The sequence below is a fragment of the Chiloscyllium plagiosum genome, unplaced genomic scaffold, assembly GCF_037043375.1.
Source record: "Chiloscyllium plagiosum isolate Xiang-an unplaced genomic scaffold, Cpla_swu_hap1 HiC_scaffold_18, whole genome shotgun sequence".
Taxonomy (NCBI): Eukaryota; Metazoa; Chordata; class Chondrichthyes; order Orectolobiformes; family Hemiscylliidae; genus Chiloscyllium; species Chiloscyllium plagiosum.
This window is the reverse complement of record NW_028270156.1, coordinates 114,446,027-114,461,254: the sequence shown is the minus strand read 5'-3', so window position 1 is coordinate 114,461,254 and position 15,228 is coordinate 114,446,027. Positions and strand designations below refer to the sequence as shown.

The following is a 15,228-nucleotide window of genomic DNA, read 5'->3' as shown; positions in this document are numbered from 1 at the left end:
CTTCTCCACTATCATCCTTTATCTACACTGAATTCTCCAACATCTGGAATCCCCATTTTCCCTTAGGTACAATTCTCTGTTAACATATCAATGCTGTCTGTCTGTTATAACCCCACGCTGTCTGAGGTTCATATTGTCTCCAGATCATGGCCTATAAAAGTTCTCTCAATCTCTTACTGATATTGTCATGCCTCAGCAGTAGTTACGGGTCTATGTTTCCATTTATAAGCAGAGAAGCATGTTGGTGTTCCGATAAACATGTGGCATTACTTCCACATCCAATGCAGAGTGAATGGTTACACACAATTAATCTATCAGACTCAACATTCGTTCCCTCAGTCACCCTCGCATATCCAGTCCAGATTGTATAAATGTTAATCATTATTTGGAATTTTAATAAAGCAATATTGAATTGAAAGGCGCTGGCTACAGCTATTTGTTCAGTAACTGTGATTAATGTCGGTCTCCGTGGATCCTAAATGTGTCACTGGAGGGCTTGCCTCTTTTATTAATTAAGGATTCAGTTCAATGTGTTATCCCATAGTATGAGTGGGTGCATCGCCGACAGAACTAACAGGGATCAGCAGCTCCAGAGAGACAGGGAGGAGATATCAGAATCTGAGAACATTCGACTGGAATGATCCAACATGGACAGGAGTTTTTCCACTAGTCTTTACTGGCTTTCCCAACCTGGCGTGTCATTAGTATGGAGGATCTATGATGTACTGATTGTTATTCAAGGTGGTTACTATCCCATCCTCGCTATAGTTGGTGTTCCTGGTAAGTCATTCTAACTGTCTATTAAAGCAGGTTAAACTGAATTATTGTTCATGTTATTAACATTAGGAAAGATGGAAGTCATCGTTTTCAGCTCCAATGAAAAATCCCATTCCTTAGAAATTATAATGAGCAAATTACTACTTTCAAATGACTCATCAATATGCGAGGAGAAACTCTAAAACTCCATAATCCTTCTAGCCCTGCACAGATCAATATCTCCACATCCTCCCCACTCGCTAATTCTGTCCAATATCACCATCGTGATATCCCCGTCTCATCGTCAGCCACAGTGCACCTTCTGAGTAAACCATCATTTGAGCCTCTGTTAAATCCGGAATCACCTGTTTCATGCCCCTTCTAACCACATGTCCATCACAAAATAATTGCACTTGAAATGTTTAACTTGTTCTCTGCACAGAAACTGTCTGACGGGAAGATAATACATGGTGCTCAAGTCATTGACTCATGGTCTAGAGCCACAGAATAATAATCTGTTAATATGAAGGAAATTGGTAGCATTGAAGTGAAACCATCATCATTAAGTATACAAAGCCCATCGGCGTGCCTCATGTCCTTTAGTGAAGGCAATGGGTCATCCTTCCCTGATCAGGTCTCTGTGTGACTGCAAACCCACAGCAATGTGTTTTACTCTTTACTGACATGTGGAACAGCTGAACCATTCACTCAGTTCAAGCTCAGCATAACATACTGGCCTGACCCATGAGGGAAGAACAAAAGAAAAGATAGCTCCCTACTCTGCCTGTTTCCCATATTCCTACAACTCATTTCGATTCAGGTGGGTTATCATTCCTTATTTCAAGTGCATTCTTTCTTAGTCTTTCCCTGAGTGTGATGTTCATTTCCCGTGGCACCTCTGGTGTTGACTTTGTTGATGCTCACATATAGATGTCAGAAGCTTTTAAATTCTACGTCAGTCGCAGGGTAGTGAGAAGGAAAGGCTTTTTACGCCATAGGAAAAAAAATGAGATGTCTCAGTGAGGAAAAGGAATTATTGTGATCAAACCTGAGAGTGTTGTTGAGGCAGTCTTGGGAAATTGTGGACAGATTTTCTTTCCTTTACAAGAAATAATCGCCCTGCCACAGAGATAGTGCAAAGGTATTTCACCAGACTAATCCCTGAGATGGTGGTAAAATCAGGAGTGAATGAAGATTTATCTTTAGCGCTGTGAGAGAATAAAAGATGATTGCATTGAAACTTAAGGGGAATGGACAGTCCCTCATGATGTTCTAAACAGACATTGATACGGTGATTAAATCCATGGCTTGTTGTTACTCGGGTTACAAGAGCCTCTGAGGACGTTCCCCTCATCCCACCCCCACTCCCTATATCGATACAGGGTGTGTGTGTGTGTGTGAGAGAGAGAGAGAGAGAGAGGGTCAGACTTTGAATATAGTGCAATCCTACACTAAACTTCACGTTATACAAAATCCTGACAGCAGCCACAATGTCTTCATTCTAAAACAGTTAACTATTCCCATCATCTTCTGACCTCCATGGAGAACATGTGTCTGTCTACTCAGAGATGGAAGATGCCTCTTTGAGACTTGATACAAAACATTTGGCTTCCCTCCTCACTGCCAGCAAACCACGTTAAAGTAGCAGAAGTTCCACCGACAAGTGACCCACGAGGAACCTCGTGCAGCCATCCATGAGTGCAGTCTCTGCTTCATTGGTTTGTTGTATTGGAGCATCAGTGACACCCTCCTGTTCATGTATAACTATCTTGTGGGGCTGAATGGCCTCCTCCAGGTCCCATGGAACAGGTTCAAGCGTCTGATTAGACTCTACCTGATCCTGTTTAACAGCTCGATGTACTGACCAGACCCCATTCTCTTCCTGTGGAACAAGCAGGACTATTGAATGGGCTGTCCCTCTTCTTGTTCAGTAGTTTCGATGGGCTGAATGGCTTCCACATTTCTGTATGTAACCAGCTTGAGATGTTGAATGAGCTCCTCTTTTAACTGTGTCTGACAGCACTGTTACATGAATGTTACCGACACTTTAACAGCACAAGCCTGAATGCTGTCTGGGTCTTACTGAACACGGACACAGACTGTATCAGGAGATAGTGGGAGACAAAATGTTCTGAACATTGTGTAACCCTCAGTGACCATCCCCACTTCCGGTCTTATGATGGGGAAAGACATTGATGACGCAGCTGAAGATGTTTGTGCTGAGGAAGCTACCCTGAGGATCTACTGAAGGGATGTCGTGGGATTGAGATTTTCGCCCCCCAAACAGGCATCTTCCTTTGTGCTCGAAAAGACCCCAGCCAGTGGGGAGGGGACACCTGATTCTCATTAAGCTCAAATAAGATGGCGCTTCCGATGACATTCTCAGTCAAATACTGCCTTGATAGCAAGGCTATTCACTCTTTGCTGAGCCCCTGTGTTCCCCTCTTGTTCATATCAATAGGTGACGGTGGGGAGTGTTTTCCTCACACAGAGGGTAGTGAATGTCAGGAATTATCTTGTCTCGAGAACTAGGGGAGCTACATCACTGAAAGTATTTAAAAAGGTGGTAGATGGATTTTTGATCTGCCAGAGAGCTGAGAGTTTGTGAAGAATTGGACATAAAAGATGAGTTAATATGAACAGAACATTGGCCATGATCGTATACAATGTCTTGATTAACTGAACGACATGATCCTGTTCCTTATATTCTGAAATTACAAAGCTAATGGTTGTAATTTTCCTGCACGTTCTTTATTGAACGTTCCAATCAGAGAGAGCAAAGTACTTTATGAGTGATCACTAAGATTCGTCTGGGGGTTGAATTCACAGTGAATCTGGGTCTATACCATGACCAACAAATGAAACACAAGTTACAGAGAGGAGACACTCTGTAAAGAGACCAGAGTTGTCTTTCGAACCCAGCCTGGGTTTTGAAGTAACATTTTCCAACCCACACCAAACTGTGTGACAACCTGGAGGGAATGAATGAGATCCTGTGTTATTGTGGACCAGGTGTTTGGAGCAAGATGCCCCCGTCAGCACCAGTGTAGGAGGTTTGAGGGGCTGAATTGAACATAGGAACATTGGACTGAGGAGCAGGGGTGGGTCATTCGACACGTTGTCACTGCTCCACAAGGCACTAAGATCGTAGATGATCTGATTGTGGCTTCAGCAGCACATTTCTGTCTGTATACCATTTTCCTCCATGCACTTGTCTGTCAAATGTTTGAATACAGCACAACGTTGAACAAATGCAAACATCCAGGCACCACAAACGTTTGGTAAAGGGAATTCCCACTTGAACAGTCCAATAAGAATTTCTCATTCGTGTTCCGACAAATCTGAGAGGGTCACTGTGTCATTATCCAGTCCCACTCCTCCACTGGTTACAACAAATTTTAAATGTAGCCAGTTTAGTGATATGACCAATTGTTTAAGACTCAGACAGGGTAATTTGTGAGAAAAATGTGAGATGCAGGGAGTTGAACTCACAAAAAATGGTAAAAAGATAGTGTGTCCCAAATGTTATTCTGCCTTTGACATTATTCTACTCACTCAAGCTGTTGGTAATGGGATTTATTTGTGGAACCGTTGGATTTGGCTGAACACCCTTTGCTTCCGGCAGTGGAGAGATTCCAATGAGTCCTCACCAGGAATCTTTCACGAGTGGTGAAGATAACTCAGGGATTTTATGGTCTCACATTTTGCTATTGGGGGGTTGGGGGGACAAAGTAAGAGAGAAAATCAATCAGCTGCTGCTTCTCAGGCAGGGAACATGTTTCTCCCTCTCTGTGTTGAACCGTACAATAATGTCAACTGAACATCAAACTGGGCCATGTGTGCTCTCCTGGAGCATTCTCTGGATCGGATGTTAATGGACGATATGAAGGTGCATCATCGCTGTTGTACACAGCGCCTTTCATTAGAAAAAAAAAGTCCCTGCTTTATCCTCTGATTACATGTTTATATGCGTCTGTGTAATTTGTAACTATCGGTCAAAGTCTATATAATATGTGTGTTGATATCAATGCATCTTATTCTTAAATTTATTCTCTAGCTTTAAACTACTTAACAAGAGGAAACATGCATCCAGCTGAAACACCTTTCTGAAAGTCATGTATGGTTCAAGAAGATTTATAATCTCAGATCAAAACAGATAATCCCCCATAATCAAAGACCTACCTTCCAGGAATGAGTGAAGGGAAACATCTATGAAAATCTTCTGAAAGAACTATATCTTTTTTTAAGTTTAGGTGATCCAAACTGCACACAGTGTATCCGATGTGGTCTCAGCAATGCCCCGTTCAGATGCAGTAAAACATTCCTCTTTAAACGTGATAATCTTTGCCAGAAACAGTATCATTCCACTAACCTTCCCTTTAACTTCTGCTGCATCTGCAGACTGACTTCATATGATTCATGTCCCAGGAACATGGAAACGGCCTGTATCACAGAGTTCTGCAATCTCTCTCCATTTAAATTGTTTGCCATTGTTTTATCCTTCCTGCCACAATAGACAACTCACCTTATGTTCTTTCTGTTGAAGGGTTGCTCACTAACCTTCCCTGTCTGTATCACATTGCAGACTCAGTATCTCCATTTGACGACATCTTGAACGATCATCTTGATGATGCGCTAATTGAGCTTCGCGCCATTCAGTTCCCTTCCTCAAGATCTTTGATACAGATTATTTGTCATTGATGATCCCGCCGTGATGTCTACAGCACTACACGAGATACAGTTTTGCAACCTGAAAATAAACATTGATCACTACTATCTATTTCCTGTTACCGATAGCTTCCCCGTTCCTGTGTAGCACTTAAGGTGGGTTGAATGGTCTCCTCCTGGGCTGTGTAGTGTACTCTAAGAGCTGAATTACTTCATTCTCTATTCCTGTGTAACTTCTTCGAGGGGCAAAATGGTGTCCTCCCGTCTCATTGTAATGATCCTGCCTGACTGAAAGGGGTGGTCCCCTACCTTGTAACAGTATCGAGGGGTTGGATTGAGGGAACAACACAAGGGGTAGGGGCAGCAGCATATCTCTGTAACAGCCTCGAAGGGTGGATTGAGAGAACAACACATGGGGTAGGTGCAGCAGTATATCTCTATGATAACCTCGGGGTGATTGAGAGAACAACACATGGGGTAGGGGGAGCAGTACATCTCTGTATCAACCTCGTGGGTGGATTGAGGGCACAGCGCATGTAGTAGGGGCAGCAGTTTGTCATTCAGCTGCACCATTTAGAATGCTCATGGCTGATCCGATTGTGTCTGACCATCCAGCTCCTGTCTGTTCCCAATAAACATTGACTCTCCAGTCCAGTAAAGATCAGTCACTAGCTCAGAGTTGAATATCTTCAATAACCGAGTCTTCACTGCTCCCTGAGCATGAGGACACCGCAGATAGCACAACACTAAAGTGAAATGAACATCCTTATTTCATTGTGGGATCCGTTATCACCACATCTTTTCAGACATAAGGACACAATAATTAGAAATAAAGATAAAGCATTCTGGACTTCAATTCTGTCCCACATTCCCACTGACACTTCCCAATCAAATATGTATCAAAACAAGCCTCTGCTGCTGTCTCAGAAAGAGAACACCTGATAGCATAACACCACAAGAACATTAAAGCAAGGAGCAGAATGAGGCCATTCGGCCCATCGAGTCTAAAATTCCATTCAATAATGTCTTATATGTACCTCAACCTCATTCTTCTGCCTTCTCCTTAGAATCCTTGATCTCCTTACTAATCCAAAGCATATCGATTTGCGTCTTAATGACACTAGTTTCTGTTCCTCTGTGACTGCATGTGTTTGTGTGTGCATCTCTGTGTGTGTGTGTGTGTATACATATATATGCGTGAGTGTCCATGTGCTTGTTATCCGTGTGTGTGTGTGCCTATGTCTGTCTGTCTGTGTATCAGTCTGTGTGTTTCCTAACTGTGTTTGTGTCTATTCGTATGTGACTTCATATGTCTCTGTGTGTTTCTACGTGTGTGTATGCCTATCTCCTTGTAAGTATTGTGCGTGTTCGCATATTGGGATGTTTACCAATACGTGTGTGTATTTTTCTGTCTGCGTCTCTGTGCAGTGAGGTATCTGTGTCTTTTTTGGAAGTGAAAGTACTCTCGTTGGAACTGCCAGTGGATTTAAAGTGAGAATTGTCTTTCACTGGACATTGCTCCTTAATCGGTCGGTGGGACATGGATGTTTCAGAATCTCCACACGAGGCGTCCCAGTCCTCTACGGCTCATACCAGTGTCCTACTCACATGGCGGGGGGAGAGTGTGAGCGAATGGATATCGGGCACTCCACCGCCCGGCTTTGCCTTTCTGTCCTATTCCAGGCTCTTCCTCCTGCAATTGGAGAAAGGGAGGGTGGGAGTGAGAGTGGGAATGGGTGACCCTGCTGTTAGTGCTGGTGTGTGTTGGGGGGAATTGTGAGGTGTCTGGAATGAGTCAGTCGACAGTTTTGTATACATATAGCATTATTAGTGTGGGTGTATTGCGTAGGTGACAGAGAAAGTGACGAAGAAAGTTACTGAATTCAATAGTGAGAGTGGTTGTGCCTGACACTTATTTGGAGATAGAGCATGAACCTTGTTCGGGGGTAGGTGCTATAACAGATATACAATGAGTGTGAGGGAGCATGAACCTTGTTCAGGGGGGTCGGTGCTATAACAGATGTACAGTGAGTGTGAGGGAGCATGAGCCTTGTTCGGGGGTCGGTGCGATAACAGATATACAGTGAGTGTAAGGGAGCATGAACCTTGTTCGGGGGGGGCGTCGCTATAACAGATGTACAATGAGTGTGAGGGAGCATGAGCCTTGTTCGGGGGTCGATGCTATAACAGATATACAGCGAGTGTGAGGGAGCATGAACCTTGTTCGGTGGGGGGGGGGGGGGGGCGGTGCTATAACAGATGTACAGTGAGTGTGAGCGAGCAGAGAGTATATGGTCACTCTTATCCTGACAGAGCGGGGAGGAAATTGATACTTATCCTGCATTGCAGGACATTTTTTCAGATCATCTCAGTGTCGAGGTGAGCCCCCATGAATATCTTGTCCAGGTCTATCACTAATAACGACACAGACCTGTCCCTCAGTTTCCGCAGGATCAGTTTAGGTAGAGCTTACAGATAGCAAGGAGAAGCAAATATTGGTGTGTTATATATCAAAACCAAAATGCTAGCAGAAAATCTCAGCATCATATGCTCTGGAAATTAGATGTGCACGTATTGTGGATACCGCAGTCTTTTTGGATGGTCTCAAGTTGAATCTAAACTGCGTTAACGAAGTGACTGCTCATGTTGTGAAAAATAAATTCCGTAAGTTTATATAAGGTTGTAGAGTATGTTGTGAAGAGAAGTGGAGAGCAGGTTATTTTGGATTTGGTATTGTGTGGTCAGAAGGAAGAATTAATAACCTTGTACTGAAGCAGCTTTTAAGGAATAATAACATTAATAAGATGCATTTTACACGGTGTCTGCATACAATATAGAATGCTTGAACTTTCTAGTTTAACATCATGGAAGACTGGAGGTTAGAGGATCCAGATAGCTCCAGTGAATTGGGAAAGTACAATATAACATTCAGTGGGAAACAAGCAATGGTTGTTCGAGTCATAGAGTCCGACAGCACGGAGACAGGCCCTTCAGCCCAAACTGGTCCATTCCGACCAAAATGTCCATCCACGCTAACCCCATTGCCTCGTATCCTTCTAATCCTTTCCTGTCCGTGTATTTGGCCAAATGCCTTTTAAAGGTTGTTAATGTATCCGCCGCAATCACTTCCCCTGGCAGCTCATTTCATATGCATACCAGCCCCTGTGTATAAAAAGATTGTTCCTCAGGTTTCCTTTTATTCTTTCTACTCTGACCTGACACTGATTCTCTCTTGTTTGTGACTGCCCAACCCTGGGAAAAAAGACTGGGTACATTCACTATCCATGCTTGTCATGATCTTACAGACTTCAATATGATCCTCCCTCAGTCTCATACACACAAAAGTAAAAATTCCTAGCTTGTCCAACCTCTCCTTATAACTCAGTCCACTGAGTCCTTCGCAACATCCTTATAATTTTTTTCTGCAATCTTTCCAGTTTAATAACATCCTTCGTGTAGCAAAGTGAACAAAACTGAACATAACGGTATCAATTTGGCCTCAGCAGCATCCTGTATAACTGCAATGTAACTCCCTAATTTCGATACTCAGTGATATACACTGATTAAGGCCAGTGAGCCAAAAGCTTTCTTCACTGCACTGTCTAACTCTGAATCAACTTCCAGAGAACCAGAGAATCAATTTCCAGAGAACCACTACACCCCAATCATTCACCATGAAAGTCCAACCTTGATTTGACTTTTTAAAATGCAAGAACTTACACTGATCAATATTAAAATCCATTTGACATTTCTCAGCCCACTTCCCCAGCTGATGAAAGTACTGCTGTACTTTCTGAAATTTATGGTAACCTTCCTCACTCTCTATGATGCCACCTATTTTAGTGTCGTCTTCAAACTTACAAATCATGCCTGTACATTCTCATCTAAATTAAAGATATATGTAATATGCAGTGGTCCCGGCATCAACCCAGATGCATTCCACTAGTCACAGGCCTCCAGTCTGACAAACATTCTGCCATTACCCTCTGCTTCCTACCATCAAGCCAATTTTGTACCTAATTTGCCAGCTCCCCTTCAATTCCATGTGACCTAACCTTCCAGAGCAGCGCACTTTGTGGAACCTTACTGAAGGGCTTACTGCAATCCATATGGACGACGTATACCGCCCTTCCCTCCTCAACGTCGCTGGTCACTTCATCAAAGAACTCCAACACATTTACGATTCAAGATCTCCCATGCACAAAGCCGTGCTGAATTTGATGAAGGGATTTTGCCCGAAACATCGGTTTGCCTGCTCCTCAGATGGTGCCTGACCTGCTCGGCTTTTCCAGCACAATTCTAATCTGACTTCGAAATGCAGGTATATCCAATCTCTCCAAATGTCTTTCCAAATGCAGGTATATCCAATCTCTCCGAAACTTCTCAAGTAATCTACCCGCTAGATTTGAGTTTTAATGGTCTTTAGTTCCCAGGTTTATCTTTGTAGCCTTTCTTGAATATGGGCTCAGCATATGCTACCCTCCAGTCGTCCAGGACTTCACGTGTTGGCCAGCAATGATGGAAAAGAACCAACCAGGGCTCCCGCAATTTCTTCTCTGTTCTCCGTTACTCCTGCAATGCTCTTGAATGTATCTGGTCAGGACCAGGAGTTCTTAGAAATACTGCAAAGTCTGAAAAATACGTCTATTTATTTCAGGTATAAACACGAAAGAGTGAGAAAGTGACTCAATGATGTTTAACATAACAAATTAGAAAATATATTAATCATAGGAAGTGGCTTCAGAAGAATTCCAGCTGTTGTGGAAACCTGAGAATTCTCAGAAATGAACGATCTAGAAAAGGAAGGCCATGAAACTGATAAGGATATTAAAAAGGAACAGACATGCTAACAAACAGGAACACAAAGACTGCATCAGTCTACGATCTATATTTCAAAGGAAACAAAATAAAAGCAAGGTCAAATATGGAAATTTGTAATCAGGAGAGGAGAGGTCATTGTGGAAACAGGGAAATGGTCAAGAAAACACCCAGTTACGTTGCATCTGTCTTCATGGAGGAAGATCCAGAAAATCCCCCAGTAATGCCAAGTGATCATATTGGCCTTCTGGAGCTAAAGACATAAAGTCAATTCATATCAGTAACAAGGTAGTGCTTGAACATGGAGCTGGATTGAGCATTACGAAGTCTGACGAAACAGATGATATTAAAATGTCAGAAATAAATCACCAATAGGGAGTTACATTGCAGTTGTACGGGATGCTGCTGAGGCCATATTAATTGCATAGTCGATGACTGTGTTTTATTTTCCTGCACATTCTGCAGAGACCGGAAACTATTGGGGATAAACGTGATCCAAGCTCTATCGATGAATGGAAGGGATCCAAACAGCTACAAACGTAATAAAAGACATCGTGTGGAGAACTGCAGATCAATTAACTTGACATCTGGAGGGAAACTTAGAATCTATTGCACAGGATGACATTTTTGATATTTAAAAATTAACAGCAACAATTGAGAGAATTAGCATGCATTTCTGACAGAGAAATCATACTTGATAAACTTCGGAATTGTTTGAAGTTGTTTCTTACAGCATAGTTAATGGGGAACCAGTAGAAGTGGTATATATTGGATTTTCGGAAGGGTTTCTATAATATCTCAGTGAGTTCGTAAATGCAATGAATGTGAACGGTATTTGGAAGAATATATGTAAGTGTAAACTTAAAGTGTGGTTCGCCTTCATTTAAGAGAGTCAGAACATTGATGTATAGACATGTTGAAGCAGTTTCACTGCGTGTTGGTGGGACTGTACCTGGAGTATTGTGTATAGGTTTGGTGACCGAATCTCAGAAAGAATATACTGACCACAGAGGAAGTGCAATGGACATTCTCCAGATTAATCCCTCAGATGGTGAGATTGCCTAATGAGGAAACTTGGCCTATGTTCTCTGGAGATTCAAAGAATGAGAGATGGGTCACAGTGAAATTTAGAAAATTCAGAAAACATCTGACAAGTTGGAAATTAACAGAACGCTTCCCTCGCTGTCTATTCCACATTCAAGGCAAATAATGGCAGGACCTGGGACAGGCCAGATAAGACTGCAATAAGGAGGAAATTCATCAGTTGGAGGGGGCTGACTAACCCAGGAACATGAAAACCTCCTGGCAGGCAAGATTCGGGAGAATCTCCAGATATTCTACAAGTGACTCCAGCTCAACAGCATAACCAGGAAACAGGTAGGGCGCATTATTGACTTGCCAAGTTGCATCCAAATCAACTTTAGTGGTAGGAGACAGAGGGTGGTGGTAGAAGGCTGTTTGTGTGATTGGAGGCTAGTGTCCAATGGTGTACCCGGGGATCAGTGCTGTGTCTCTTATTATTTCTGATTCGGAGATGTTGGTGTTGGACTGGGGTGGACAAAGCTAAAAATTGTATAACACCAGGTCATAGTCCAAAAGGTTTATTCAGCGGCACTAGCTTTCGAAGTGCTTCATTAAAGCGCACAACCACCTGATGAAGAAGCAGCGTTTCGAAAGCTTGTGCCTCCGAATAAACCTGTTGGACTATAAGGTGATGTTTTCTGATTTTTAACCTTATCATAAATGATGCAGCTGTGAATATGGACGAGGGGTGGGGGGTATCATAAGTAAGTTTGTGTTTGATACGAAGATTGGCCGGGTGGTTGACAGTGAAGATGAAGGCCTTATGTTTCAGGAAGATACAGACGGAATGATCAGATGGTCACATCAATACAGAGAAAATGGTCAGATGCGTCGATCAATGGCAGATGGAATGTAACCCTGATAAATATGAGGTAATGCACTTTGCAAGAAAGAACCAGGCAGGGGAGGACTCAATGAATGACAGCACACTAGGAAGATCAGAGGGTGCTTCTCCACACATCCCTGAATGTGACTGCACAGGTTATTGCACAATTTGGGAACGCATAGGGGAGCGTAAACATAGCCTTTATACATCGAAGTATAGATTATAAGAGCTATGTGGAACTTTGATTACGCCAAGATGGAAAACTGTGTATAATTATGGGAGCCACATTACAGGAAATATGTGATTGTACTGGAGGGAGTGCAAAGGAGCTTCACCATGATGTTCCCTGGGATGGAGTAATATCAGCTACGGAGAAAGGCTGGATAAGCTCAAGTTGTTTACCTTGGAGCAGAGAAAGCGGAGGGGGATGTGAATCAGAAGGATAAGATTACGAGGGACATGGACAGGTTGGATAGACCGCAGCTGTTCCTTTTAGTCAAAGGGCCACATTTTTAAAGTGAAGGGTTTGAGGTTTAGTGAGGATTTAAGGACTGTTTTTCACCCAGAGTTTGTGGGGTCTGGAATGCACTGCTTGGGAGGGGAGTTGCCATGGTAACCTCAAAATCTTTAGAAAATACATGGTTGTGCAGTTGAAATGCCATAAGATTTCGGAAAGTGGGCCGAATGTAGACCGTACTGTATTTCTGATGGAACAGAGACTGTGCTTCTGTTATTGTATGGATGTGGTAGGTCAATCATTGAGTAGCTTAAGATAAGAATTGATGGGTTTCTGAAGAATATCTTACCAAAGTATGTAAGAGGGAACTTGTAATATCTTCTGAAAATATGTCAATGGCAAAATTAAGAGAAAAAGTTGCAGCTTTCTTACAGTCTGATACCAGGTAATTGAGGATAGTGAAATAGCAGAAATATGGAATAAATTATGCCTTCACAGAAGATTTAAAAAAAAACAAAATCTTCCTAGAAATACTAGAGAACTTTAGCCTGGTGAGAAAAACGGAATAGCAACTAAATTAGCAACTAAACAGTTTAGAGAAAGTATCGGACTGACATTAATGGGCAGAGACAAAGTCAACAGCGATTGATGAAATGGAAATCATATTTGAGAAAGTGGCTTTTAACAAAATTATGAGAAGATATCAGTGCAATACGATTGGAATCACAGAAAGATTTTTGATAAAGCCCCAAGCCTATTGTGTAAATTCGAATCCTGTGGGACTGGGGCTAATATATGGTCATGGTTTTAGAATGGGAGAGCTGATAGGAAACAGTGAGTAAGAATAAAACCTTTTTTTTTAATGGAACACTTCGAGGATATAACAAGGATATATCGAGATTGGACATCCAGCTATTCCCAATACACATCATATCTTTGGGTGAGGGGCTCATATGCTATATTCCCCAGTCTGCTGACAGTACTAAACGATGTCAGCTTGTGAGTGGATGAGGAGGATGTATAAAAGACTCCACGGTGATTGAGACATGTGGAGAGACTGGGAAAATATGTGGTAGATGGAGAGCAATGGGAGAGATAAGATGTTGTGCACTTTGATGGGAACAATAGAATGGCAGCCTATCATTTGCAAAGGGAATGGTTGAAAAATGTTGATATATAAATGAACTTAAGCTGCATTATCATTTTATTTCTGCGCAGCCCTCCAAGTCCATGTAAGGCAGTGAGTTCTGAAGCCAGAAGTCAATACTAGGAATAGTATTGGCACGCTAACCAGTGTATATAGACCCAAGAAGTGGGGAGCTGTAACATTGAAAACGATCTGTATGTCCATGTACACCAATCAGTGAAAGTAATATTGTAGGAGCAGAAAGCAGGTAGGCAGATAAATGGGGAATTCACCTTCATTTCAGGGAGATTTGAATACAGGAGTAAGGGTGATTTACTGCAGCTGTATAGGACCTTAGTGGGGCCCCATCTCTTTGTGCAATATTGTTTGCAGTTTTGGTGTCCTTGCCTAGTAAAGGGCATTGAGGGAGAGCAGTGGAGGATGACCAAACTGATCTCTGGGATGACAGGCTTGTTGAGGGACCAGCGATTTGGGGTGACTGGGCTTGTATTTCATGGGGTTTAGGAAAATGAGTGGAGATATCATGAGACAATAGACAATAGACAATAGGAGCAGGAGTAGGCCATTCTGCCTTTCGAGACTTCACTACCATTCATTATGATCATGGCCGATCATCCTTAATCAGTATCCTATTCCTGCCTTATCTCGATAACCCTTGATTCCACTATCATTGAGAGCTCTATCCAACTCTTTCTCAAATGAATCCAGAGACTGGGCTTCCACTGCTCTCTGGGGTAGAGTATTCAACACGCCCACCACTCTCTGGGTGAAGAAGTTTTTCCTCATCTCTGTCCTAAATGGTCTACCCGGTATTTTTAAGCTGTGTCCTCTGGTTCGGCACTCACCCATCAACGGAAACATGTTTCCTGCCTCCAGAGTGTCCAATCCTTGAATAATCTTATATGTCTCAATCAGATCCCCTCTCAGTCTTCTAAACTCAAGGGCATACAAGCCCAGTCGCTCCAGTCTTTCAGTGTAAGGTAATCCCGCTATTCCAGGAATTGACCTCGTGAATCTACGCTGCACTCCCTCAATAGCCAGAATGTCTTTCCACAAATTTGAAGACCAGAACTGCACACAATACTCCAGGTGTGGTCTCACCAGGACCCTGTACAGCTGCAGAAGAACCTCTTTGCTTCTATACCCAATCCCTCTTGTTATGGAGGCCACCATGTTATTAGCTTTCTTCACTACCTGCTGTACCTGCATGCTTGCCTTCAGTGACTGGTGTACAAGAACACCCAGATCTCTCTGTACTGCCCCTTTACGTAAATTGATTCCATTGAGATAGTAATCTGTCTTCCTGTTCTTGCCACCAAAGTGGATAACCATACATTTTCCACATTAAACTGCATCTGCCATGCATCTGACCACTCACCTGACCTGGCCAGGTCACCCTGGAATCTCCCAACATCGTCCTCACATATCACCCTGCCACCCGGCTTAGTATCATCAACAAATTTACTAATGTCA

At 42.7% G+C, this 15,228-nt stretch overlaps 1 protein-coding gene across 1 annotated transcript in view; it reads left to right on the top strand.

The window, feature by feature from the left end:
* Positions 1-647: 647 nt before the first annotated feature.
* The window catches only part of LOC148147175 (putative G protein-coupled receptor 139), a 118,742-nt gene continuing 104,161 nt past the window's right edge, over positions 648-15,228 (top strand). Inside the window, exon 1 of the mRNA XM_087996222.1 lies at positions 648-780. Coding sequence (XP_087852348.1) covers positions 648-780 — 133 coding nt within the window. The remainder of the gene's footprint in view (positions 781-15,228) is intronic.